The sequence below is a fragment of the Ammodytes marinus genome (assembly GCF_949987685.1).
Source record: "Ammodytes marinus genome assembly, chromosome: 4".
Taxonomy (NCBI): domain Eukaryota; kingdom Metazoa; phylum Chordata; class Actinopteri; order Uranoscopiformes; family Ammodytidae; genus Ammodytes; species Ammodytes marinus.
Genome location: NC_137233.1, coordinates 8,577,699 through 8,604,157, shown reverse-complemented (window position 1 = coordinate 8,604,157; position 26,459 = coordinate 8,577,699). Strand labels below are relative to the sequence as shown.

The following is a 26,459-nucleotide window of genomic DNA, read 5'->3' as shown; positions in this document are numbered from 1 at the left end:
ATGATCTCTACACTTCCTTCCTGTTTTTGGTTGGTGGTGTCACTCATGTGTTTTAGCCATAGAGCCGATATGATGATGTTGATTGGTCCTGTAACAGTTAACAATGAAATAGTTCATTATATAAATAAAAATAAAGTATATAAGTTGTGTATTAAACAACAGGAATTATTAGATACAACACAACTTGAATACTAGAAGATGCAATAGGTTCTAAATAAAAGTATGTCAAAATCCCTCATATTTTGTTGTTGTTGTTTATATATTGGTTTCTTAATCCCATTGAGAGTTTACTTTTATGTATAAGGGCCTCATATATCCGTGACTGGGGTGACTTCCTTTCTGACATCACTGATGACATCATTTGTTGTACTGTATAAAAGTCTGGTTAGAGGACTTACACCTATCAGAGACTGTCAGCTGCTCTGTGTGCTGTAGCCTCTGTAATCATGCGTGAAATTGTTCATCTGCAAATTGGACAATGTGGCAACCAGATCGGCTCAAAGGTAAAATAATAATAATTATAATATTCTATACTGTTTTGAATTATAAAGTGTGTATAAGACCTTGTTGTATTTGTTGTCTCTTATAATGTTTTGTCCATCGCCATGGCCCACATCATAACTAATTTCTCTAATTTTGAGAAGACACTTAAAAGTCTTTTCAACTTTTCATCCTAGCTGAGCCAAAACTAGGGATTTCTTTAGTTTTTATCTAAGTACTGGAATGACACTGAGTAACAAAAAACACTTATTTTATTTGACTTTTTATTGTTATTATAAGCATATTTTGATATGTACGGTTCCACCAACAGTTGTGAGTGACACAGGGTGTTCCCTACCAAGCATTCAGGGGATAGATAAGCGGCAAACGCTAGACTGGCATGGGTGGGACTTTTTTTTTTATCATGGCTTCAAAAAATAGAGAGAGGACCTACAAGATAATACAGCTAAAGCGACGCTTGTTTTTTGACATTAAAGAAGGTGACGGTCTAAGAACCAAGCAGTGAATTAATTCAGTTATAATTCTGTTAGCAATCTTTCATCATGTTCTTGTGTACAATAAGGACTCTTTAATTTACTCGGGACAAGATCACAAGTTTCAACAAAGTTACTTTGTTGTTTAAAATTTGAGATTTTAACATATTCCATGCAGGAATAAACAGCAATGTTTGTCCCACCTGCATTTAAAAATCTCCATGAATGTTTATGTGAGGAAGCAACCACATAAAGCCCTTGAAATTAAAGGTGTACGACAAATAATTATTGCATTTATGAATATTTTTGGGTAATTCATTCATCTTTTAAACAGTTAATTGTTGGCTGCTACTAAAGTGTCTTTAAGTAAACTCCTATAATACGTTGGTGCCTTTGCTTTTCCAGTTTTGGGAAGTGATCAGTGAAGAACATGGGCTCAACGCAAATGGCCTTTATGAGGGAGACAGCCCTCTCCAACTGGAGAGGGTCAACGTCTACTTCAATGAGGCTAATGGTAATTATGAGGTTACTGTATTTTGAAGCTGCAAATTGCTCATACAACAGCTACAATATTACGTCCGATTCAGTTCCTTACCAATAACCAACTGTTCTTTTTACATCCCTAAACTTTGACACAAAGTAAGGACCCATTTTCAACTCTATCAGTAAGGCGTTGTCATTCTCTTTGCAGGTGGTAAATACGTCCCCAGGGCCCTCCTTGTTGACCTGGAGCCTGGTACAATGGACAGTGTAAGAGGAAGCCGCATAGGGGGCCTCTTTAGGCCTGACAACTTCATCCATGGTGAGAATTAATTAAACAGTCACACTGGACAATGCCTGCTGAGACTGTCTAGCTTTTTGTGGTTATATGAAGGCATTTTATATATTTATTTGCAAAAAAAACTTTAGGCCTACTATTAGCTCTCATGGTGATTTTCCTGTGACAGGGAACTCGGGAGCTGGTAACAACTGGGCAAAGGGCCACTACACCGAGGGAGCAGAGCTGGTGGAGCAGGTGATGGACAGGGTGAGGAACGAGAGTGAGAGCTGCGATTGCCTGCAAGGCTTCCAGCTGGTCCACTCCCTCGGAGGGGGCACCGGCTCCGGCATGGGAACCCTTCTCATCAACAAGATCAAAGAGGAGTACCCCGACCGCATCATGAACACCTTCAGCATCATGCCTTCCCCCAAAGTCTCTGACACTGTGGTGGAGCCCTACAACGCCACCTTGTCCATCCACCAACTCCTGGAGAACACAGACGAGACTTTCTGCATCGACAATGAGGCCCTCTACGACATCTGCTTCCGCACGCTCAAACTGACCACGCCGACTTACGGGGACCTCAACCACTTGGTGTGCATGACCATGAGCGGGGTCACCACCTCACTGAGGTTCCCCGGACAGCTCAACGCAGACCTGAGGAAGCTGGCCGTCAACATGGTGCCCTTCCCTCGCCTTCACTTCTTCATGCCGGGCTTTGCCCCCCTGATGGCCCGCAACAGCCGACAGTACAGTGCCCTCACGGTGCCCGAGCTCACCCAGCAGATGTTTGACTCCCGCAACATGATGACGGCGTGCGACCCGAGGCGGGGACGCTACCTCACAGTCGCCGGCATCTTCCGAGGCAAGATGTCCACCAAAGAGGTCGACGAACAGATGCTTTCGATCCAGCAGAAAAACAGCAACTACTTTGTGGACTGGATCCCCAATAATGTCAAGGTCGCCGTGTGCGACATCCCGCCCGTAGGCCTCAAGATGTCCTCCACCTTCATCGGCAACAACACGGCCATTCAGGAGATATTCCGCCGTGTGGGCGAGCAATTCTGCATGATGTTCAGACGGAAGGCCTTCCTCCACTGGTACACAGGGGAAGGTATGGATGAGTTGGAGTTCAGCGAGGCAGAGCAGAACCTCAACGACCTGGTGTCGGAGTACCAGCAGTACCAAGATGCCACCGCAGAACCAGATTTTGGTGCAGAGGATGAAGAAGAGGAAGGACCCTCAACACCGGTGACAACAAATGTCCAGTCTCGGGTCGAAGTTAAAATGGAAACAGTGACTGAAACGAGCCAAGAAACTGTAGAATACAGTGTGGCCGAGTAGTTTTGACAGTTGGGTTGCAAGAATGTGGAAAACAGATCTGGGAATGTTTGCCTGAAAATCTTATTTTGTTTGAATTTTTCCTATTGTTGATTTAGCGTTTACTCGATAAAAGGTCCTGCGATAATTAAACAATGGTGCTAACTGTCTGTTATGTATTCTTCAAACTATTAGTAAGCTTGTATATTTGCTTTTAAGGATTGCTTTCTTTTATTGTTAATATTTGAAAATCATTAATGTTTTTGCACCTACATATACAAAATATATTTAAATGTTTAATGCCTGCTCTATATATAATCCACAGTTATAAAAGTTAGATTTTTTGAAATAAATTTTTTTAGACCTGAAGTAAATGTTGCATGTTGCATTTGCAATAAAACTATGATGGTAATTAAACCATTAAACCAAAGAGTGATCATTTGTGCCAATTGAGAGAACCCACTTTACAACACTAAAACATATTGAAATAACTCAACTCAGTTGCTGAAATGATGGACATCAGATCTGACAGCGCAGTGACAGCGTTTACCATTCAAGGCTTTCACTGTTTCCTCCCACTGGCATAAGTCTGGGACAGAGAGATTACACATGACTTGGACAAAGTGTCTGCACAATGAGATAAGCACATGGCGTAGCCCCTGCGCCGCTGCAATAAAGTCGACTAGAGATGGTTAGATGATAGCCTACATGTAGCCTACGTAACATGTGAATGTAGGCTATGGTGACAGACAGTATTGCCTCACACATAGGTCAATCTGCTTTAAGGTACAAGGTGGAATTGAGGTTATTTTCATTAGAAAACTTTAAATTATTATTATTATTTTTTTAGAAGTGAAGCTTTTTTCTGCTTTGGCCTATTCTGTCATTTCAGATTCCTGTCCTTCAGTTTACAATGAAAATCATGTGATTATTGTTAGGCTACTTGTCATTAATATTGAGGTCTTCTGGGTAGTGTTAGTGGCTGCAGGGGGGGAATAGGTCGTGAAATAGCCTATATATTGCACCTAGCACAGACACGCATTTTAGAGCAATAGACGTCAGATATGTCAGCTGAGTTGATCCTGATGGGGCAACAGCTCGCCTTGTCTCATGCTGCCAACCAAGGTTGCAGAGAACAACCTTCACTGAGCTGTATTGTGTAACAAACATCAGAGGTTGAATGGCCAATATCCATACCCTAGAGGTCGCTTGGCTGAAAAGAAAATACAATGCATGCTACCGTGAAGGTTTATTTTTTATCTTGAGGTAGAAATATCTCAAGTTCGAATACAAACTCATTTTCATTCTGTTATGTCCAGAGACAGTGGACCATGGAGTGGTCACATCATGGGACCATGGACCTATTATGGTACGCATGCGGTATGCGACACTGTGCTGAGTAGCGGAAGTGCGTCACTAATGCCTTCCCATGTGACCGCTCCGGTACAGTGGGAGGAGACATGCCGGTTGTCTTTGAACGTGGTGCACGGATTTCTGTCAGTGCGACTGTGCCTGCATCCCGGCTTATCCACTCCTAGACTCCCCGGCATCACTTACATCAGCCAACCAACCACCTAAACCATGAAGATCTGGACATCAGAGCACATATTCAAGTAAGCAGTCTGTTTAGCTAGACGCCTCCTCTTTATTTTGTATTCTCGGTGATGTGCTTGGAAATGGTCTGCCTGTCAGTCTGGTTCAGGCAGTTAACATATGTTACTGCGTCAGATTATCCTTGGTTATGAAAGAAACCTGTGGTTGGAAAGAGCTACAAACTGTAGCTTTAGTGGCTCGTACGCTTGTAGTAGAAACGAGTAACGTTACATAGCCAGGTTTCCTTCGTATAAAACCATTCGGTACCTTTTTCAACCATTAACACACTGTTCAAAGGAACGCGCAAATACTAATAACGTACATATTTAAACAACGTATCTAAAAACGTATTTAATTTGAATGTAATACCATTCTTGTGTAGTTGTCATATTGCATAATCAGCCGGTGTCGGCGAGCCTCCAGCGCGTGACCTTTCCCCCACATTTTGCCGCGCCTGCCCGCGTCACCGGGCAACGCAGGCGCGTTCACGTGTTTCCGTGGCAACTTTCCACCACCACTACGTTCTCAGCGGGGCTGCCACATTCGATTCCAATTAATCCTCGAAACAGCGTCAAGTGTAATCCTCGGTTCCATTCATAAATGTAAAAAATATCCAGAGTCTTTTATTTGTATTCGGTTTGAATTAAGTTCACTCTACATGATTCGCTGAAAATGCATTCAGAGCAATGGAAACCGGCTGAAGTAAATGATATAAACAATACATTATGTTGCATAAACAATGGTAGCCTACCCTATTGCTATTGAAATCCTTGTACACGTAGCAAAATAACACCAAGTTAAATAAATGCACTAATATACTTCTATTTTAATTAAATTAAGACTTAATTGTATTAAAATAAAAGTATGTTATTGTAGGCTACTATTTCCAAAGTGTGCTTGATCATTATCAAACGGAAAACTATTAATTGCCGGAAATGGCCTTCGTGTTGTATGCAAATATGTCATCTTTGTTGAATTATAACCCCTAATGCATATATTTATATATTTTTAAGTTACATTTTTCTGTTTTATTTGGGGAAAGTGGAACTTATTGGAGCTGTTTTTAAATACTGTAAAACCAAAGTTGGATGCTATTATTTTTGTTTTGTTTTGAAATTTGTTTTGAAATTCCAAAGAAATTGGATGACAGAATCCAAAAAACATGTTTACAAAAAAATGGCAACTGACAGTCTGCATTTGTATTGCAAAGTTATAATATTTTTTTCTTGTGTTTTTCTTCAACAGCCATCCGTGGGAGACGGTGACCAAGGCTGCTATGCAGAAGTACCCTAACCCCATGAACCCCAGTGTGTTTGGAGTGGATGTGTTGGACAGAGGCATCGACAAACAGGGACGCCTTCACAGTAAAAGACTGCTCAGCACAGAGTGGGGTCTTCCATCAATAGTGAAATCTGTAAGTTTCAAAACCCAAACTTTGTCAGCTATATTGATCTGCAGTCTAGTATTGTTCTCCAAAATGCCCTAACCTTGTAGTTTAACTGCTTCAGACTCAAATAAAACTTTGACAGCACTGTGGAGAAACACATGACTTGACGTGGTGCCTGAAGTGTGCGTGTTTCTCTTTTACGTCTGTAATGAAAATAATATTTTTTTCAAACTTAACAACTTCCATAATCTTCTCTTGTTGAGGTGATGAAATGTCCTTGTTGAGGTGAATGAAATTATTCCTAAAGTCATACAATACATCACGACACAATAATCCAGTAAAAGACCCAGTCAGTTGTACAGCAGATAGGTTAATTCCTTCCATCCAGTGCACGTGACCTTAACCCTCCCAGGCTATTTCTGTGAAGGGGTGTAGCGGCAGCAGACCTGGCTGCTGACTGGATCCCAGGCCAGTTCATGGCTTTGTGCCACGGCTCGTGTTGTACGGGACACGATAGTACCATTCCTGTCGTTGCTGAGATGTAACCTCCGAACACCATGTGATGTAACTTTCCGTCTCGTCGGCTAGGGTTACAACATGAGGTCACTAGGAAGCAAAGAGGTGACAGAGTCCCTTGGGATTTCTCCAACATGTCATCTCAACTTTTCCCTCTTTTACCTTGACTTTCTGAGCTCTGTCGAGATAAGGCTGGGGAAAGATAAGATCCTGCTACTCATGTCCTGTTCTAACCTGCGTAAGCATGAGGCTATCCGCTGCAGTTCTTGCACTGACCTTTTGCTTCGATGTTAGAGGATGGGGTTGTAGTCGCTGACAACGTCTATGAATAGCAACTTTAATTCCAAGGGCAGGCTGTGACACAGACTGTACCTGCGAGTGGTAGCATATTAACACACAACCGTTAATCAGATTGTCTCCAAAGTAAATCACTCCTCCTGAGCCTCACTGCATGTGTATAAACTGGATGCATTGAGAAGGTGATTCCCTGTGATGTTAGTTTATCATATCAAATAAAACTAAAATAAATAAATATAAAAAGTTTACACCTACAACTACTAGTACTAAATATCTGCTGTCCCCCGAGATCTGCCAGAAGAAGTTAAATTTGAATAATGCAAATTGAGATTAAAATTGTGCAAATCAATTTAAAGTAGTGGTTGCAGTGTTATCTTCAATACAGTTCAGCTTGTACTCCCAGCTGGCACTGGTTTGTTTCCACTGAAAACACTGCTCAAGTAGTATTGTTTTGAAACCACAACTTCAGGTACTCTTATCAGAAGGTAAAGTGGGTTTTACTTGCGTACAGGAAATTAAGCTTTGTGCAACAAGTTACTAATATTTTTTTTTATCTCTGTCTTCAGATCATTGGTAGCTCACGAGGGTGCACATATATTGAGGAGCATTCGGTTGTGGATCCCAAAGAGAAGACTTTCGAACTCCAGTCCACAAATGTGAGTACTTAACATCCTCTCTTTTGGGTTATTGTTAGATTTAACCATACATGTGTGCATGGCAGCCATCAGCCATAAGAGCTCAATATGCTTAACTATAAATGTTGGTCTACTTTAAATCAAAACAGAATACAATGTATCTTACCCTGGTGTGCTACCAGCTGAAATGCTATCATAGGACATAAGGTATGCTAGCAGAAACAAATTGTAACTTTTATATCCTCCTATTTTTCATGTGGCAACCAAAACAACCATAGCACACCTAGATCCACTTTAATGAGGGCTTTTGTTCAATGGCGTAAACAGGGAAACATCTCTGGAATTAAGTCTTGCTTGTTTCCGATAGATCACTTTCCAACAATGAACACTCATAATGCTGAGTGCATGCTCCCACTGTCAGCTGTGATTCATTTAAGACATTCTCCTTTTTACTCTACAGATCACTTGCACAAACTTGGTTTCGGTAGATGAAAAGTTAACGTACAAACCTCATCCTGAAGACAAAGACAAGTAAGTTACACAGCAGGGACTCTTTAAAGGTTCTGAATTTTCCTGAAGCTAGCAGGACTTTTTTTTGACCGTGGCCTCTTTCAACTCTAGGACAATCCTGACCCAGGAGGCTATCATCACTGTAAAAGGAGTCAGTCTCAGCAGTTACTTGGAGGGAGTCATGGCTAACTCCATCTCAGCCAATGCTGGAAAGGTAAGAGATCCCAGGGAACTGTCTTCTTGTAGTTCTTGTAAGGTGTAGGCAGTGATTCTAGCTTGCAGCACTGAAAAAGATCCAGTGTTACAGGTAACAGATTGTGAGGAGATATTCAGATTTTTGTTCCCGTGGATTTCGTCAACAAGCATCTCCAGAATCACTGACTCCACCTTTGAGTGTGAACGTATGTTTTTTTTTTGTCAAAGAGTGACTTAGAAAAAAACAAAAGCTTAGAGAAAAGTCGGTAAAAAAATCAAACGTAATTTCCCTCCTCGTATATTCCTTCCTGTTTGACTAATGCTTGACATTTGTTCTTCATCAGGGCCGTGAAGCCATGGAGTGGGTTATCAGGCGGCTGAACGAAGAAATTGACGAAATTGCTGCCAAAGCACGTGGGACCATACGCAACCCCATGGCTGCTGCGGTCACCGAGAAATAACACCTGCCAGAAATGTGCACGCCAATACAACCAGTATCTCTTTATGATGCTATGGTGCTGCCATGGTGCTCTGTACAAGTTTGCATTAGTCATGGGTACAATTGAGCCATCTCATACACATTACTATCTACATTAGATATATACTGTATATATATATATATTTTCAACAACAGACTCCAACATAGACAGATTCTGTGGAGTATTTTTGGAGGAGAAGTTGCATAGCCTGGACCGCAGTGATGGGGGGTGGGGGGGAGAAAAGTTGGTGGCAAGCTCAGGGACAAGTTTAAACACTACCGTTTTCTGTGTGCTTTGAAATATGTCGCTTTGGCAAATAGATACCTGAGGCACTGGACGAACTAAAAAAAACAAAAGAGAAGTGCCAATGCAGAGATATCGCTTTTTTTTGTGTAGCCACGTAAAAGCACATATGTCAGCTGAGTTTTCAACACAGTGCCATTGAGTCTCCTCTGGGATGGACTCTGTGTTTACAGCGGCAGAGTTATAAGATGAATTGTGAGATGTATAGGAGAGTTCCTGTTGGAATATGATGACAGAAGACATTGCCGTGTTGAGGCAGGGGTCAAGTGCAATATATGTCAAGGGTACAGTACATTGAATTGGTTTTGGTTTTGGGGGTGGCGGAGAGTAAATTGTCGGATTTAATTTGTGTAATAGCCGGGCCATATCCTCTTTTCTTGCGGGACCTCAGTTATAACAGACACTCTGTACCAGGCAACGTATGCAATGCCTGAATGTAAGCTGTATTTTGTTATTATGTGTTAATGTATATTGTTAAGATATTTAAGTGAAATGAAGGGATCAAGGAAATTGCCATATTTATTTTTTAGAAGAATGAGACCTCCTCAAATGTTGTTTTAGTATAACTTAGTGAAAGCTTTCATTTCCATACTGTACTTGAAAATGTTTACTGAACTCAAACAGTTTTACCAAAACGCACAACTTGACTGCCCCTTAGATATGACACGGTGCTCTCACTGTGACATTTTACATTGACTTCCCGATGTCACTTACATAAAGATTCAACTTAGGAAAGCTGCTACACATTCTGAGGGTGCTAATAACCTGGGAATATTTTGGTATTACTGTTTGACCGATTAAATGTGTTTAAAACTGGCATTTTAGAAGGTCTCGCTCTTCAGATAATGGTCTACAGGTGATGGTGAAATCTTTAGTTTCTTCAATGTGTATATAAATATTTTTTTATCTGTTACAGGAATATTTATTTAGGGAAACAGTTCATTTTGAGGTAGTGAGTTGTGACTTGGGTTGACCACTGAGAAATGTGACATCGCATAGAAACTGTATTTTGTGCCTCTGCAGAATGTGTTGATAAAATAATTTGACCTGTAAGATCTTTGCTAGTAATTCTTCAAATAAGGTACAATGGTTTAAAAATAGAAGGCCTGGTTGCTGTAGAAATTGGAGTTGAATGTATACATAGATTTACATGTTCTGGTTTTATGTGAAACAGTATGTGCAGTGTAAATGATTACACCAAAACAGAAGATTGCCTTTGGGATGTTTGGATTGTTTTTGTTAGCTAAAGAGTATGAAGGTACATTTTGTGCAGTATGCCTCTATCACACCCAATGCCAGTATAACTGCATTCTTCTACTGTCAGTCACATAATGGGATGCACTGATCTCTGAAACGCCAGGCTCACATGCTGCCACACTGTGGCCAAATGCTATGATTTCATCATGAGAAATAAAAGGATTTTCTGTCATGTCCAGGAAAAACAAATCTTACCTTGACTTAAGTTTAGGTTAATTAATTGAACGCTGTTTAAAATTACTGGTTGGAAAAAAGTATGATGTGAATTATTAAAAAATAACGTTATCTAATTGAATCTGTATTATCTGTGCCATTCCTAATTCGTTATGTGTGTACAATGTCTACATAGATTTTAATTTTAAACGAAAATTAGATTTTTGATTGTTATTATTTATGCTACTGCAAAGATATAATTTCTGTTCAGTAACGGATATAATTGCTGCTCCATTGAAATCAAATTTCAGGTTCAGTTCTTTGTTTTAACCCAGACCACACCTTCAAAAAGACACTTAAATCCCGTGGAATCATGATTGCAATAAACAGCTTTTCACAAAAAATAAATAAAACCACACTCAAAACAAAACGACAAAAAGAATTATCAATACATAATAAAACATTTTAAATGTGGCTTGATATGGTAAGCCCACGTTTTGAGATATAACAGCACAGTCAGTACTCTATTGAAAGCTGAAAATAAATCCCCACATAGTATTTCAAGGTCACTAACTTCAGTTGTAACACTTTAATATATATATAATATAATATCATATAATATATATCATATATGTGTGTGTATATATATATATATATATATATATATATATATATATATATATATATATATATACTGTACATTTATAAATTAAATTATTTGTTTATTTACTCTTTTATATATGACCTTAAAACTCAGCCCTGTTTTGTTTTTTTAATTAATTAAGAAAAGATAATGTAGCTACACACAGGTTAGGAGTAACAGCATATAAACCATTTATTATATGATTAAAATTTATATTTTTACTATAGTAGGCTACATGTTAAAACACATGTCGAAATAAAGTAAACTACTCTATTTGTTGAAAACAAAAAGACATTTTTATCCAGGTAACCTTCAAAGTGTTTACAGTATCAACAAAGTTTAGGACTTTGAGCCGAGATCTCCTGCTTTACTATTGAAAACATGCTGCTCTGCTGCCCCCTGCTGTCTCGGATGATTTCATAGCTTTGACGTCACACCCTGGTCACGCTGCACGTAATCTTCATTGCCCAATAGTGAACGAGCACTGAGCATCGCCGCAGCCAATGAAGAGCCTGTGATATATTTAAAGGTTTCAAACAGAGGGACGTTTGAAAAATTGAAATTAAACAAGCAGGCAGCGGTGAGGGGAAGTGTTAACCAGCAACAATTCATGTTCACTTTGCACGACTTTAGGGTTTGCTTTGATCCGAATTGCTCGGTATTCATCCCTTCGCGACAGTTAACCGGCTTTTACTCCCTTCACTTTTAACTTTACAGGGAATATTTATGAAGTTAGTCAAAAACAACAGCGTTCATCAACTGGTCGACGTAGCTGCGAGCTAGCTAGCTTGGACAACGTTACCTACTTCAGACCCTTTCTGGGATTACATTCTGGATTCAGCTATCGGACGGTGCTTCCTCACAGTCATTGTGCAATAAAATATTTAGGTAAGTTACTTTATAATAAGCTAACATTATCTCTGGGTCAAACGTGCATGTCTTCAAACGTTACCGACGCGACGGAGATAGCAAACGTTTGAGCTGCTTTTTACGCTGGCAGGCTTTACGATTTATTTCCAGTTTCTTTATTAATAATATATCTGGTTTACAAGGCAATGTTACACTGCTTATGTGTTTTTAACATTGAATGTAGCTAACGTTCAAGTGGATAAACGTAAATTCCCCCTTTGTAAATTACTACTAAGAATTCACTGTCTTTAGTTTTTATCCTATATTATTATCACATTGAAGGAAACCACCAACTTTACACTTTAATTGTTTCATTTTTGAAGTAAGCCTGAGATTAAACTATTTAATTGCCAGGGACTGCTCCTGTAATTGTTGTGCATATGAATAAAGACAATGGTGAGTCTTGAATCTCAATCTTCCTTTTCACAGACTATGGACTCGGCTGCCAGATACAAACTCGCAATGGACAAGAAATTTCAAAAGCCTGAAGTGAAGGTAATGCATAATATTACCACGACCATACAATTTAATAGTGTAGATTCACTGTTGACACTTTTTCTAGTTCAGTATTTTTAAAGTGGGATGTGCTAGGTACTTATGCATGGTTACTCTGTTACCTTTTATATAGATGGCGGTCAGCACAGTCATTTTAAGGAGATTGGGCAAGATCAGCATTGTGCTGTTGCACAGTGGGCCAGCAGAAAAACAGTTTTTCGCCACATATATAAGTGTATAATTTAAAAGCCTTGTATCAAACATTGGCTTAAGCTGTAGAATAAATAATTACTGCACACATGGACAAAAGACACCAAGCTTTAATTTTGCCCACATATCTAAATACCGTTTAAAAAAAATCAGTTTATTCAGTGTTTGGGGATTTTCATCTGATTGCAGCCAAACGGTGACGGGCCAAAACGGATTCCTGTGTCACAGCAGTCACAAACAGCTGCGGTGACTCCGACTCCACATCAGCATGTCTTGGGAGTGTCGAATGGACCTCAGCGCATCCGGCGGTCTGCGAGCCTACAGAAACCAGTATCTCACACATCTGTTGTTGCCAAGACCAAGCAACACGCTGATCAGAATGTCAACCCTGCCACAACCAGAGGAAATCCTACACCACAGCCCAAACCTAGCATCCAGCAAAAACAACCAAAGACCAATGTTCCCAAGGTGAACCCGGAGCCGCCTAAACCACCATCGGAATCGGCAAAACAGGAGAAGCCACTTGGTAAGCATAATACATAATTTGACTTATCATCGAATAGTGTGTCTGTGTATTTTGGATGCTAAAATAAAACCTGTTTTCTTATTTTAGACAAACCAGCCAAGATGGATGCTGCCATCTCCTCTGCGTCAAGGTACAGGGTTCAACATAACTTTTTTTTCCTACTGGCCCGCCGGGCCAGTGGATCTGAGTTTTACTGGCCCCTTGTATATTTTCACTGGCCCTGCACACACTTTTTTTTTCTTCATAATTTAGTGTCAATAATTATAATACCTGTATTAGAAAAATAAAGAAAGATAAGCAGATCTAAAGGGAATATCTATACTGTAACAGTATAGATATTCCCTTTAGATTTGGTTATTTTTATTTTAGTTAATTATATGAAATGTTGATATTGCTCATACACATAATATAAAACCAGGCAAACATATTGAATTAGAAGCCTACAACTGAAAGTATGTTGAAAGAGTCGGCCAGTATTTTAAAGTCCAGTAGTTTGATTTTATGATTTTTGATTGTTTTTATTCTTGAATTTGGGCAGTTTAATGAATAGTTCACCTGCAGAAGTCATGTTCAAACATAAAAAAAAATAAGAGATGAAGGTCTGATCATTCTTTGTGATGTGGTAGGCTGTTTTTTACTTTCTCTATATGCATTAGGGATGTGAATGTGTCGACCGAATGACCGGTTTTCCACTTGCGCTCAAGTTGACTTTAAAAATAGAATAGAAATCCGAAAATCAGGGGGTTATGCCGTTTTTTTAATGGGATATTTCACCGTGTATGTGAGTTCACGTCTGGTCGTGAGCGCGCTGCAGGAGTGTCACTTCTCCATGAAGTGTCAGCTTCACATTAAGAGTCCGGTGTGGGACCATTTTTTCAAACTATTGATAAAAAACAATGCAGTGCAAAATATGCAGCACAAGTTAAACGCTCGTCTAAGACTAAGACGTTAAATCACCTTAGAAACACACAATGCCTTCGTCCGATCACAGCAGCGTTTCACCGTGTGATCTCGCCAGCGAGTGAGCCGCCGCGCAGATGAACTGTGGTTTGTGGCTAAAATAATAACCGGGGATATTCTCCCCGTTAGCGATTTCAATGGGAAAGACTTCCGAGATTTGATTGAATGTCTCGAGCCTGAAAACACAGTGCCAAACTGCGCGACTATAGGAACTGTACAGTGAGCGGAGTCCCTTCGTTCGTTTCTGTCTACAACCGACACAATCACCGTAGACGCATTCACAGCGTTTAAATAACGCCTCTCATTTGTATTACCATTGGGGCTTGTATGCAAATACTGTAACATTACGGTGGCAGATAAAGGAAAAGCGCAGTTATCACTTTCTGCACCTCAGCCTCTGCTGTGGGAAGAAAGAAAGGGGGCAAAGCAAGTCGATTGATGTGTCGACTCGCAGGCGGACGGTAGGCAGCTCTGCCAACGGAGCGAGAGTGCACCCGCTTCTTGCTCCGCCTGTCAAAACGCCCACGCATCGGTTGTCCACTGGCCTTTCATTAAAAAATATATTTTATATTAGGTTTATTATATTGAGTCTTAAATAAACACTGCTTTCATTACGACTCTCAACGCGCATTTCAATGAACCATGATAGTCTACAAAAAAGGTAATCTACAAAAAGATACTGAACTGTGATTGGCCAGTCACTGGCCCGGGCGGGACAGTGACTGGCCAATCAACTTGCCCTGCATATGATTTTACTGGCCCCGGGCCATCGGGCTATACGTTATGTCGAACCCTGAGGTAGGTTATTCATTATACTAATTTATTTTCGTATACTCTGCTAAGTTTACAGATTGTCGCCATCGTTGTCTAACTGTGCACAATTCTGCTCACACAGCAAGCGATGGAGCCTGGAAAACTTTGACATTGGCCGCCCGTTGGGAAAGGGTAAATTTGGCAATGTCTACCTGGCCAGGGAGCGACAGAGTAAGTTCATCTTGGCCCTGAAGGTGCTCTTCAAGAAGCAGCTGGAGAAGGCCGGGGTTGAGCACCAGCTGAGGAGAGAAGTGGAGATCCAGTCTCACCTCAGGTAAAGTGCCATTCAAATATAATGCCACATATTAATCATGTGGCTTGGACCACCACACCAAGTTTAAATCTGGTCTTTCTTAGTCAAACCAGCCGCTCCTATATTTTAAGCCCCCCCCCCCCCCCCCGTATTGTGAACGTACACAGTGAACGCACAAGGCGAGCTGATGGGTACAGTGAGCAAACATTGCTGGCAGCAGCTACATAACTATGGTGACACCGTCGCAGCGGGACACAGTGTAGCCTGCTGATTAACTCCATGAGGAGGAGAAATGTCCCTCAGTAAACAGAGCTGTGCGCTGACATTTTTTGCTCAACACAAGACACTCTTTACTCTTGCCGAATGAGAAAATAGGAGTGGCTCAGAGTGGCGCAGCTTGCTTCTCGAGGCAATAGACTTGGGGTCCCCCAGGTCAATACAGCCTCACTAGAGGTGTATCATTTACGAACTTCATGTATGACAGAGGTGAAACCTCTCACTATCAAGTGTGAACACTATTTATGCTCAATTTGGCCGTGCTGGTGTGTTCCACATGTTGCATGGTAGCAAGGCCAATATAGACTATACTTCAACACTGTTTTGCCCAGGATACATGGGTATTAATTAAAGTATGTACTGTAGTGTGAACCATTACCATGGAAAATATCTCCTCTGTAAATCAACAGCAAAGGGAATTATTTAATGCAAATGTCAATTTATTCCAGCAAACATACATTTTTATAAATATCAGCTGTGTAGTTTAACAAAATTTACCAGCAAACTTTTCTGCATCGACGTCCTGCAGGCACCCCAACATCCTGCGCCTCTACGGATACTTCCACGATTCATCTCGAGTGTATCTCATCCTAGAGTTTGCACCCAAGGGCGAACTGTACAGTGAGCTGCAGCGTTGCGGAAGTTTTCCTGAGGACAGAAGTGCCACAGTAAGTATGCAGATTTAGGAACCTTCTGTGCAGTTGACATCCCCCAACTTAAACGTGTATTTTATATATGGAATTAATAATTCCATAAATATGTCTGTTCAGGGTGCTTCATTGATTTTTATGAAACAAATTAGGAGGATGCTCTCATTGATTGTGATTCATGTTGTATTAAGATTTATTTTCTGTCTTAGTACATCATGGAGCTGGCGGATGCCCTTAACTATTGCCACACCAAGAAAGTAATCCACAGGGACATCAAGCCAGAGAACCTGTTACTGGGGGCCAATGGGGAGCTGAAGATTGCTGATTTTGGCTGGTCTGTTCACACACCCTCCTCCAGGTATGCACATGTTTGTTTGTTTTTATATATCAGGCATGCAAACTCGTCACCTTTCGGCGAAATTCGCCGTTTTGGAAACAAAATTGGCCATCTATGTGCTTCGTGGAGACCCGTTGAGAAAATATTTTGGGAGGGGGGGGGGTGGGTCTGATTGCCAGCACTGTGTGTGTGTGTGTGTGTGTGTGGTGTGGAGCATGGACCTATTAAGAAAGTGGAGTGACTAACTATGATTGACAGATGTTAACTCCTATCATATGAGCTTTGACGGTCATTTGGCCAATCAGAAACAGTGTTTGTCATTGAGGGGTGGTGATATCAGTCAGTCAGAGCGTCTGCAGGGAAGTTTATATTTTTTTCTCTCCGAGTCATCGGAGCGTTCAAGTAGCTGCAGCCGCAGCACTATTATTTTACCGTGTTAATGTGCCTACACCGAGTAGGCACATTAACACGGTAATATGTGAATCACCTTTTAAATAAATTCACGGAGTTTGCCAACCGTTGTTTTACAGCCATTTGCATTGCTTTATGCGCGCGCTGATTAACGGCCGCGGTTGGCGGATTGTCACTGCAGATTAACGTGTCACCTCAAGTTAATAATGTGCTTTTGCTTTTTTTTCTTTTGCTGTTTTTGAATGGTGCGTGGTGTTCTGGCCGACACACATGAGGTGAATTTAGTGATTTTAGCAGATCGGCGCCAAAACGACACTCACCTGCGTCCTCCACTATCGTCCCATTTTGCACCATTATGTTCCTGGGCACGACTGAGGTGTGTGTGTGTGTGTGTGTGTGTGTGCGTGAACACGAGATTAACTGTGGTGACAGAGTGTATTCTTATGTGTTTGATTTATGGTTGTGTAACAAAGATAAGGCAAATCCTGTTTGCCACAATATAAATAGTTAGGGGCGACTGTGGCTCAGGTGGTTAAGCGGGTTGGCCAACGATCCAAGGGTTGGGGGTTCGATCCCCGCCCGGCCACCTGTGTCTTGGTTGTTGTGCCCTTGGGCAAGACACTTCACCCACCTTGCCTTGTGTGAATGTGTATGATTGCTGTATGTTTGAGGTGGTGGTCGGAGGGGCCGTTGGCGCTGAATGGCAGCCACGCTTCCGTCAGTCTGCCCCAGGGCAGCTGTGGCTATTCTCGTAGTTTACCACCACCGGTATGACTGTGTGAACGAATTGAACCAGGAACCCTGTAAAGCGTCTTTGAGTGCCTAGGCAATAAAGCGCTATATAAAACCTATCAATTATTATTATTATTATTAGTAGGGAATTTGGTGTGATTGATTTGAGGCTCCATGTTATTTTCTGTCTTATTTAAAGCTGGTTTTGCCAGCATTTTTAACCGTTTTTCTAAGCTGTTTTTAACGTTTTTCTTGGTAAATACCTACGCACTTTGTATTGGAAACATCAAGAAGGTTGGCTGACTAACTTGTTTTGCTCATTTTACTATTCATCTGACAAAGTTTTTTTTGTCCTTAATTCTCTTCACCAGTATACATCAAATTGCTTCTCTTAAAGGTTCAAATCACAAAAAAAATCTTCAGGGGGGGATGCCCCCAGACACCCCTAGCGGGGTTTGTTTTCAGACTTATCACCTTTTTCGTGGCTTATGAGTTTGCATGCCTGATATATAAATATACAAATGGTAACTTTAAAAAGGAAAAAAAACTATTTGGTGAAACTAAGCGGTTAATGTTTGCCCTTCACTTAACAGTATTTGACTTCAGTGTCAGGAATTTAATTTTTTTTGTCTACACAAACTTTTTCCCTTCTGCATCACAGAGAGCTTTCTAATAAAGGTCACTTATTTCTCCTCCCTTGTTCAGGAGATCCACGCTGTGTGGAACACTGGACTACTTGCCTCCAGAGATGATTGAGGGAAGAACTCATGACGAAAAGGTGGACATGTGGAGTCTGGGCGTCCTTTGCTACGAGTTCCTGGTTGGAAGACCCCCTTTTGAAGCAAAAAGTCACGAGGAGACCTATCGCAGGATATCAAGGGTAAGGCCAGGATAACTGGACAACCCAGCCACTAGCATGCAGACACTCACCGGCCACTTTATTAGGTACACCTTGCTAGTACTGGGTTGGACCCCCTTTGGCCTTCAGAACTGCCTTCATTCTTCTTGGCATAGTCTCAACAAGGTGTTGGAAACATTCCTCAGAGGTTTTTGTCCACATTGACATGATAGCGTCACACAGTTGCTGCAGATTTGTCGGCTGCTCATCCATGACGCTAATCTCTCGTTCCACCACATCCCAAAGGTGCTCTTCTGGGTTGAGATATGGTGACTGTGCAGGCCATTTGAGTGCAGTGAACTAATTGTCCTGTTCAAGAAACCAGTTTGAGGTGTGTTTACTGGGAGTAGCCATAAGAAGATAGGTACTGTGGTCATAAAGGGATGGACACTGTCAGCAACAACACTCAGGGGCTGTGGCGTTTAAACAATGCTCAATTTGTAACAAAGGGCCAAAAGTATGCCAGGAAAATATCCCCGACACCATTACACCACCCTGAACCATTGATACAAGTAAGGATAGATCCATGTTTTCATGTTGTTTATGCCAAATTCTGAACCTACCACCTGAATGTTGAAACCTAATCTTCTATTTTCCAATTTTGGTGAGCCTGTGTGAATTGTAGCCTCAGTTTCCTGTTCTTAGCTGACAGGAGTGGCACCCGGTGGTGTCTTCTGCTGCTATGACCCATCTGCTTCAAGGTTGGACGCGTTTTTTTTTAGACCAGCCCATCCGGCAGATGCCACATTTAAAGTCACTTAAATCCCCTTTCTTCCCCATTCTGTTGCTCGGTTTGAACTTCAACAAGTTGTCCTGTCCAGTTCTACATGCCTAAATGCATTGAGTTACTGCCATTTGATAGGCTTATTAGCTATTTGTGTTAACAAGAAACTGAACAGGTGTATCTAATAAAGTGTCCAGTGAGTGTATACTAGAGAGCTCTGAATTTATATGTGATTTTGTACAATCACAGGGAGAGGAATTCACACTCAATGTATTGTTACTGACGGGATGTCATAATACTCCAAAATTGCATATTAGACCGCCGGCGTCTTTGTGCATGTGACTTTTCCGGAAAAGCTCTGATTTCATCACTGTATTTTGAATCTAAACCCTGAAAATATTGAATGTACAATGTGTGTTCCTCACATTTAATATGGCTGTACGGTCTCTTGTCATCCAGGTGGAGTACACTTACCCCGCACAGTCCGATATCAGTGCTGGAGCCAAAGACTTGGTTGCGAGGCTGCTGAAGCACAACTCCATGCACAGGCTGCCCATCCAGGGAGTCTTGTCCCATCCGTGGGTGGTGGAGTATTCCACCAAAAAGCCCACAACCCTGAACAATGACGAGCTCAGCAAATGATGTTTTTCTCCCAGCCAACAACTGATGGACTCACAGAGCACCAGCTGTACGAAGGTGTGACACATGAACACCAGTGTGCAGCTGGTTTATCACGGTCTGCTTGTACTACTTCATTGACTACAAAAATCACTTCATGTGTTTGTCTGTGAGCATCTTGAGCCACTGCATTCTTTTTCTTATCTTGAATCTTCTTATCCTCTTTTAGAATTCCCTTGTCTTAAACCAATGGCCTAACTATTGCCTGTAAATATTTCACCGTGTTTGTAATTATGAAAATTTTATTGAGCCTTTCTGAAATGCCATTACTTGAAATAAAAAGTGAATTATATTTCATGCAATATGTCACTATGGAATTGAGCAGTGTCAGTAAATAGGCTTTATGTTTGTCTTATGTACATTTCAAGCTCTAGATATTTAAGTATTTGGTAAACAAGACTTTGCACTCGTGTCCAATGAGCGAGATGTTCCCCCCCCCCCCCCCCCCCCCAAGTACTGTTTTAACTAGCGCCTCCATTCGCGTGTGGCCAGCAGAGGGTGCCAGCATACCAATAATAGTTGAGTTTGGGAGCATGTTACAGATTTAAGGTAATTCCACTCACTGTTAATTAATAACCTGTTCAGCGCAATGCAGTTAAAAGTGAATTTCTGCTACAATAAAAAGTTGTTTTTATAGTAAGTTAGTGTTTTATTGCTAAAATGTTATGTTGCATCACGAGGAAGTGTGTAAACAAATGGATCTATTAAAATACATGCATGAATTAATTGTGTGAAGGAATTAAATGTGGAATACGAGCTCCTGTGTGAGGACTGGTTCACTTGGAAGTAGAAAATGTAGTTATCTAAAACATGGGCATGCTAAGACCTTAATTCAGGCTAACACTTATTGGGTTGCCACTCTACTTAACTAGAGGTGGTGATGGACATTATGTAATAAGAGGAAAACCCTAATAAAAATAATAACGCTTTGGAGGTCGGTTAGCGTTGAACAAAACAATTTCAGGTCAACGAAAAAGTCAAACCACCAGACAATATTTTCACATAAACTGATGCTGTTGTAGTTTGATTTCAGGCCACTAGGCGGCTCCCCAGACTTGAGAAATTGTCTGAACGATCGTGAGAGGAAATTATTTGTTCCTTAATCTTAGAATTCCTTTTGACTCATATTTAAATTTGATAACAGCAGTATTCCTTTAGGTTTATTCTGTAGTAGCCTATATAAGTTGTTAGCTTTCTGAGTTGATCCTACAAAAAACCGACGGGTGTGACTAATCACGTAAAAAGTGGAAGCATTTTACGAGATTTCTTCTTAATTTGGATATTGAACAAAGTTGAAGTCTGGGCTAAAATCACATCTCCCACGTGCAGTTCGCTCTAGCACCCCTACCTGTTCGTGCTTCCCTGTTGTTAAACTGGTGATTAGAAACGCAATAGAAATATTTAGGCATTACTTGTTTTTCATTGCACTTTGCCTGCCCCACCCCCTCTCTCTTTAAGCTCCTTATTGTTTAGGTGGGCTCCTATTTGGTGAACACATGCTTTCCTATGCACCAGGTAGCTTGAAGCTTCAACAGCTGGAGATTAGCCCACTCAGAATAAATCGCCCAGATGTCGGCGCAGGCAGGGAAAAAAAATCAACACGGTGGATGAACAGGTCTCACATAAGGCCTCATGCCTGCAGCAGAAAACCTGTCCAAATGCCTTTCATGTGAGCACCCCACGCAGGAACGCAAGGCCCTGTGCAAAACATGCGTGCCTTTTGGATTCCTATAGACAACTCGAATAGGCTCCATACATCTAGAAAAACTGGGCCCTCTGCACCAGCTTTTTAACGGCGTCAATTAAGCCACATCAGCTGCGATTGGAAAATAAATATGAATGAAACTTATTTTCTCCGACATTTTCTGTCTTTTATTATAGAGAAGAAAAAAAAATACATGTTCTCACCGTTTTGTCGTTTTACATGAAACCACACACATTTTTACAATATAATTTCACTTATGTCTTTATTCTTTAATATTAATTTCACGATATATGATAACGACTTTGAGATATACATTCCATCTTTTGAAACCACAATAACTCACTACACATACGGTTTTTAAAACATTTCCACAGGACCCATTGGATTGCACAGAATGAAAAATGTCTGTATGCACATTTTCCTCCTCAATGATCTCTCAATATTTTAATTTTTTTCATATAGATTTTCAGACACCGAATTTCTGAGACGGGAGTTTCTCAAATACATTTCATACTAGGCCATTTTTTGTTTTTTTTTCTCTCAAATGTAATGAAACGCATAATGATGAATTAAGTGTGCAGGATTTCAATTGGATAAATCTGGGCCAGGTTAGTGGGGGTTTGGACGTTTTTAACCAGGTCAGGTGAATTGTGTAACTACCAATTTAAATGCGCAATACAATTTAATTTCAAATATGCTTTCGGAGAAGAAGAAAAATCAAACCATTAACACCAATTAACACCGGATTTTCTTTTCCACTTCCCAGTTTCAGTGTGTTTTTGTGTGTCTGAAATATCATACATTCAATGCATAGTTTGTAGAGCTGCTGCGAAATTTGATACTTAACATTTCCACTATTTCAAACTGCTCGGGAAAGGTCCATTGTCCTCATTTCTAACGAAACTGCTCTAACCTATTTTTTAACAGATTTCTAAATGCATTCATGTATTTCGATACTGCTGGTTATTGCCATTGTGTTATCCGTCTTGTGTGCCCACAGGCTTTTTTTTCTGGAGTTAACACCACATTCACCGCCCGTTATCAAATTGCAAATGTACCTAGAAGAAAATTACATTTCTTAATTATATAATCAACTTTTTTTTTAATTTTAAATAAACGTCTTTTAATAACGCTGTCTAATATCCGTCCATCACAAACTCGAGCGTAACATGAAGTGAAGTCTCGTGTGGGGGAAGCACAAGAGTGACGAAAACACAAACTGCCCTTTTTGTCATTTAGCTTAAGATCAATATTGTAAACGGTCACTCCACTGGAAAATAGTTAGGCCTATATGTACGTTTGTTCGCATATTTATACAACATGTATGGTCCATATAGTGTGTTGTGGGTGCACTGGAGTCTCTCTCTCTCTCTCTCGCTCTCTCTCTCTCTCTCTCTCTCTCTCTCTCACTCTTTCTCTTTCTTTCTCTCTCTCTCTATCTCTCTCTCTCTCTCTGTGCGCATGTTCTTTCTGGATTGATGCAAGACTGTATGAGTGCGTGCGTTCTGTGCGCGCATTTTACGCATGAATTAAGCAGAGCGGCCGCGCTTGCCTGGAGGGGAAGTCATGTGTTTCATGTATTTATTGTCACTAAATGGGGGATTTGCAGTTAACATCTAGTTCCAGCAAGGATCTTTTTGCACTTCTATTCTTCTATGTTTAATTGGAAAGCCTCTATGAGCCCCTCCGTCGAGTGGATGAAACCAGACACAGCGCATATACCTCCTATTACAAAGATGGCGACGTCAAAGAAAACCTGGTGCCACAGCAGCTTTCTCCATAAAAGCTTGAGGTGGAAAAGACTGGGAAGCAGAAAGCACAGGCCCGCACCTGTAAGGCTGCCGGTGAGGCCCATGAGGAGGGCGAAGTGTGGCACGAAGATCGCCATGAGCAGGGTGAACACGACGAGGAGGACGCGGAGAGAGAGGCCCCAGGATTTCAGGCGTCCGTCGCCTCCGTAGCAGTCTGGGAAGTGAATACCTGTGCCACCCTGGAAAAAGGATTTCTCAAAGACCTCGACGGCAGCGAAAAACGGCAGAGGATAGGACAGCAAAGCTTTGGCCACGAGGAAGATGTTGACTACGGCCCTGATGCCTCCGGGCAGGTTGTCTGTGATCACCTCCTTGGTGTCGTCGGCCCAGGTCAGGTAGGCCACCAGGGCGAACAGGCCTTTGAGGATGCAGGCGGCGATGTGAGTCCAGTTCATCATGCAGTGGAACTCGCTCGGCTTGCTCATGTTCCCCTCCAGCGACGGCAGGAAGATCTGCGAAGTGTAGCTGAACACGATAATCCCAATGGAGATGGGAAACTTCTTGACGTCGATGTAGAACTTGACCTTGTCCCAGGCCCAGTCCCGCGCCCTGGAGAGGCAGTAGGCGATCACCAGCACGTTGATGATAAAGTGGGCTATGGTGCACAGCAAGCTGAACTTGGAGACGGCCTTCAGGCTCTTGAGGAAAGCGCAGGGCAGGAGAGCGAGGGTGGCTATGATCGCCCAGGACTTTTGGGAGATCGGCATGTTGGGAAAGCTGTTGACCATGAGATTACCGCTGACCACCACGTACAGGATGCACGTCATCACCAGCTCTATGATTTGGGCTACATTCACGATATGGCCGCCCAAGGAGGGGAATCTGGGCGCGCAGCAGGCGTTGGCAATGTCCACATAGGTATCCCTAACACGGACGAGCCGTCCGTCTTCGTCCTCCTCGTACAGGCAGGCGATTAGGATTTTCCCCGTGTAACAGCACACCACGGCGGCGAAAATAATGAGAAAGAGTCCTAGGTATCCTCCGTGCAGGATGGCGTACGGCAACCCAAGAACGAACATCCCCTATAAACATAATAAATCAAATAAAAACACATGGTTATTGAGTTAAATAGTTCAGTTTGGTCATGAAGCCTATTCATCATTAATGCTTTTCTAAATAAAATGATTTGGTTAATTAAAATAAAGTATTTTAACATGGGCATCATCCCCTTTAGTAGGCCTGACTCTTGAATGGATGTCACTCCCGTTTCATGTTGTGGGTTTTCCACTTTGCTTTGAGCGCATCCACCCAACTCTGACGTCACCACGAGCTGGAGGAGACACACTCTGACGTCACGGTGGCTACCGTGACCACAGCCTTGATAAGGCACGAGGGGGTTTGCGTCTAGGGATTTTTGTCGCATAGCCGTGCACAGGCAGGTCTCCACATGGAGTAGCCTTAATCCTTTCTTCTCACAATGAACCAATCGACACATTTTGGGATATGGCTCACACTGTGATATATAATGTTTAAAAAAAAATAATAAAATAAAAAACATTTCTCAGACAGATTTTTTTGTCACCAATTTCACTTCCAAATATTGGAATATATATTCTAATATGTGATTTATTACACTTTATAACATTTTGAGTTTAGGCCTTTGTGTCTAGACACCTTACCCCAATTCCAGATATAAGCTTTATGTGATAGCTGTAATTAATTATTGGGTCATTAAATAAACCATAAATAATCCAAAAAGATTGAAAAAAAATACCACTAACCCATCTACGAAAGGATGACGTTTACTTTACAGATTAATGTATTCATTGCTGAACAGATAGGTGAGCAGTTATCAGGGACGTGTATCGGTGACGGTGAACATCACTATACAGACAAAGAATGTGTGTGTGGAGTGGAGTGTTGAGGGGAGGGGCGGGGGGGTTCAAGGCATCAACTGCCACCCTTTTTTCAGCTTTAGCTGTTCTGAAAATCTGCATTGCTCCAATGATAATATATTAGAATACATCTTAGTTGAGTGTTCAAAGAACATTAAAACAGCAACCTGGTCAACTTGCTTCTAAGAAACAAATCCTCGTGATATTTTTAAAGTTTTGAATAATTTCAATCAACGTCTAATGTGGTGGCAGGTGCGCGTTTATCTCGAATTTCACAGCTGCTCCAAAAGGCGATTGAGCCTATTAGAACCGAGCACCGGAACCACCCGTTTATAATCCGCGGATTGCGTCTTTTACCTGGATTGCATTCGTGACGTTCCAACCCGCCTCCCAAGCGGTGATTTTTGGTTTGTCTTCAGTCAACTCGCCGGCCAGACCCCCGTCCTTTGAGCCTGAAGGCGGCACACCGGTGCCTTCCCTCTGGTAGTGGCTGTCCCCGTCCATCTCGCCTCCATCCCCGCTGCCCTCTCCTCCCACCGCATCGGTCGCCATAATGTCCATCTGCATGCCTTGCCGGTGGTCGTAGTCCAGGTCGTCGCAGGCTGCGAAGCCCAGACCCTCCTCATCGGTGGCGGCCTGGAAGCCCATCCTGGCGAACATCCCACTCACCTTCGCCTGGGATTTGTTGGTGACAGTGTTCTTTGCATTTGTCAGTTTATTAGAAAGCTTGCTTCTGATTAACGTCGCCATCTTCTCCTTTTATCCTGGATTGCTCAAATGCCAGCAGCTAAATAAGTGGGTTTTTTTCTCCTTCAGTCAGTAAAAATGAAAGGCTACTTGGAGGCAGCTCTTGATTCTCTGCATTAGATAGAGCCACGGAGGGGGGAAAAAGCGCAAGTTTTGTTTCAAGACGCCGACGGGTTTTCAGTTGGTTGCTATCTCCACTTCTCGCTCAGTGTGCGCCTGCTGCTCTTGATTATCCCCAGGTTCATGTCACCTTCAGACGTCGCTGCTCCGTTTCTGCATCTTGGCACTGCGCTCTGATGCTCGACGAGTAGCGCACCTCTTCAGTCTCTGAGGCAGTTTGGCGGTGTGCGCAAAAGCTTTACGCACGAGAAAAAAAAGGCGAGCCACAGGTTCCTGTAGTGCCTATAATATCGTTTTCTTTTGGGTTATAAAGTGGCACGCAGCTTTTCCAGGAGACGGATGTCGGT

The 26,459-nt window shown here is 41.7% G+C and overlaps 4 protein-coding genes across 4 annotated transcripts; 3 read left to right on the top strand and 1 right to left on the bottom strand.

Moving 5' to 3' along the window:
• Positions 1–431: 431 nt before the first annotated feature.
• LOC307249662 (tubulin beta-6 chain-like) lies at positions 432–3,188 on the top strand. Its single transcript, XM_080026496.1, has 4 exons — positions 432–503; positions 1,380–1,488; positions 1,666–1,776; positions 1,922–3,188. Exons 1-4 carry the CDS (start codon positions 447–449, stop codon positions 3,076–3,078), a joined length of 1,434 nt encoding a protein of 477 aa, XP_079882622.1. The 5' UTR covers positions 432–446; the 3' UTR covers positions 3,079–3,188.
• Positions 3,189–4,525: 1,337 nt separating this feature from the next.
• prelid3b (PRELI domain containing 3) lies at positions 4,526–10,501 on the top strand. The gene is made up of 6 exons (XM_080025713.1): positions 4,526–4,667; positions 5,893–6,061; positions 7,414–7,503; positions 7,943–8,013; positions 8,104–8,206; positions 8,532–10,501. Exons 1-6 carry the CDS (start codon positions 4,636–4,638, stop codon positions 8,646–8,648), a joined length of 582 nt encoding a protein of 193 aa, XP_079881839.1. The 5' UTR covers positions 4,526–4,635; the 3' UTR covers positions 8,649–10,501.
• Positions 10,502–11,612: 1,111 nt separating this feature from the next.
• aurka (aurora kinase A) lies at positions 11,613–20,253 on the top strand. Its single transcript, XM_080026850.1, has 9 exons — positions 11,613–11,910; positions 12,361–12,426; positions 12,826–13,162; positions 13,250–13,292; positions 15,018–15,209; positions 15,994–16,132; positions 16,324–16,472; positions 18,300–18,474; positions 19,676–20,253. The coding sequence occupies exons 2-9, from the start codon at positions 12,364–12,366 to the stop codon at positions 19,856–19,858; spliced, it is 1,281 nt and encodes a 426-aa protein (XP_079882976.1). The 5' UTR covers positions 11,613–11,910; positions 12,361–12,363; the 3' UTR covers positions 19,859–20,253.
• A 2,991-nt stretch (positions 20,254–23,244) lies between these two features.
• On the bottom strand, positions 23,245–25,995 carry slc32a1 (solute carrier family 32 member 1; the record flags this gene model as incomplete). The annotated part of the gene is made up of 2 exons (XM_080025739.1): positions 23,245–24,432; positions 25,603–25,995. 2 exons carry the CDS (start codon positions 25,993–25,995, stop codon positions 23,245–23,247), a joined length of 1,581 nt encoding a protein of 526 aa, XP_079881865.1.
• Between the last annotated feature and the right edge of the window lie 464 nt (positions 25,996–26,459).

Coding starts and splice junctions, on each gene's coding strand:
- LOC307249662 (XM_080026496.1), top strand. CDS start 447: ATGCGTGAAATTGTTCATCTGCAAATTGGACAATGTGGCAACCAGATC. Junction 504..1,379: donor GCAACCAGATCGGCTCAAAG/GTAAAATAATAA, acceptor TTGCTTTTCCAG/TTTTGGGAAGTGATCAGTGA. Junction 1,489..1,665: donor CTACTTCAATGAGGCTAATG/GTAATTATGAGG, acceptor TTCTCTTTGCAG/GTGGTAAATACGTCCCCAGG.
- prelid3b (XM_080025713.1), top strand. CDS start 4,636: ATGAAGATCTGGACATCAGAGCACATATTCAA. Junction 6,062..7,413: donor TTCCATCAATAGTGAAATCT/GTAAGTTTCAAA, acceptor CTCTGTCTTCAG/ATCATTGGTAGCTCACGAGG. Junction 7,504..7,942: donor TCGAACTCCAGTCCACAAAT/GTGAGTACTTAA, acceptor TTTACTCTACAG/ATCACTTGCACAAACTTGGT.
- aurka (XM_080026850.1), top strand. CDS start 12,364: ATGGACTCGGCTGCCAGATACAAACTCGCAATGGACAAGAAATTTCAA. Junction 13,293..15,017: donor GCCATCTCCTCTGCGTCAAG/GTACAGGGTTCA, acceptor CTGCTCACACAG/CAAGCGATGGAGCCTGGAAA. Junction 18,475..19,675: donor CCTATCGCAGGATATCAAGG/GTAAGGCCAGGA, acceptor CTTGTCATCCAG/GTGGAGTACACTTACCCCGC.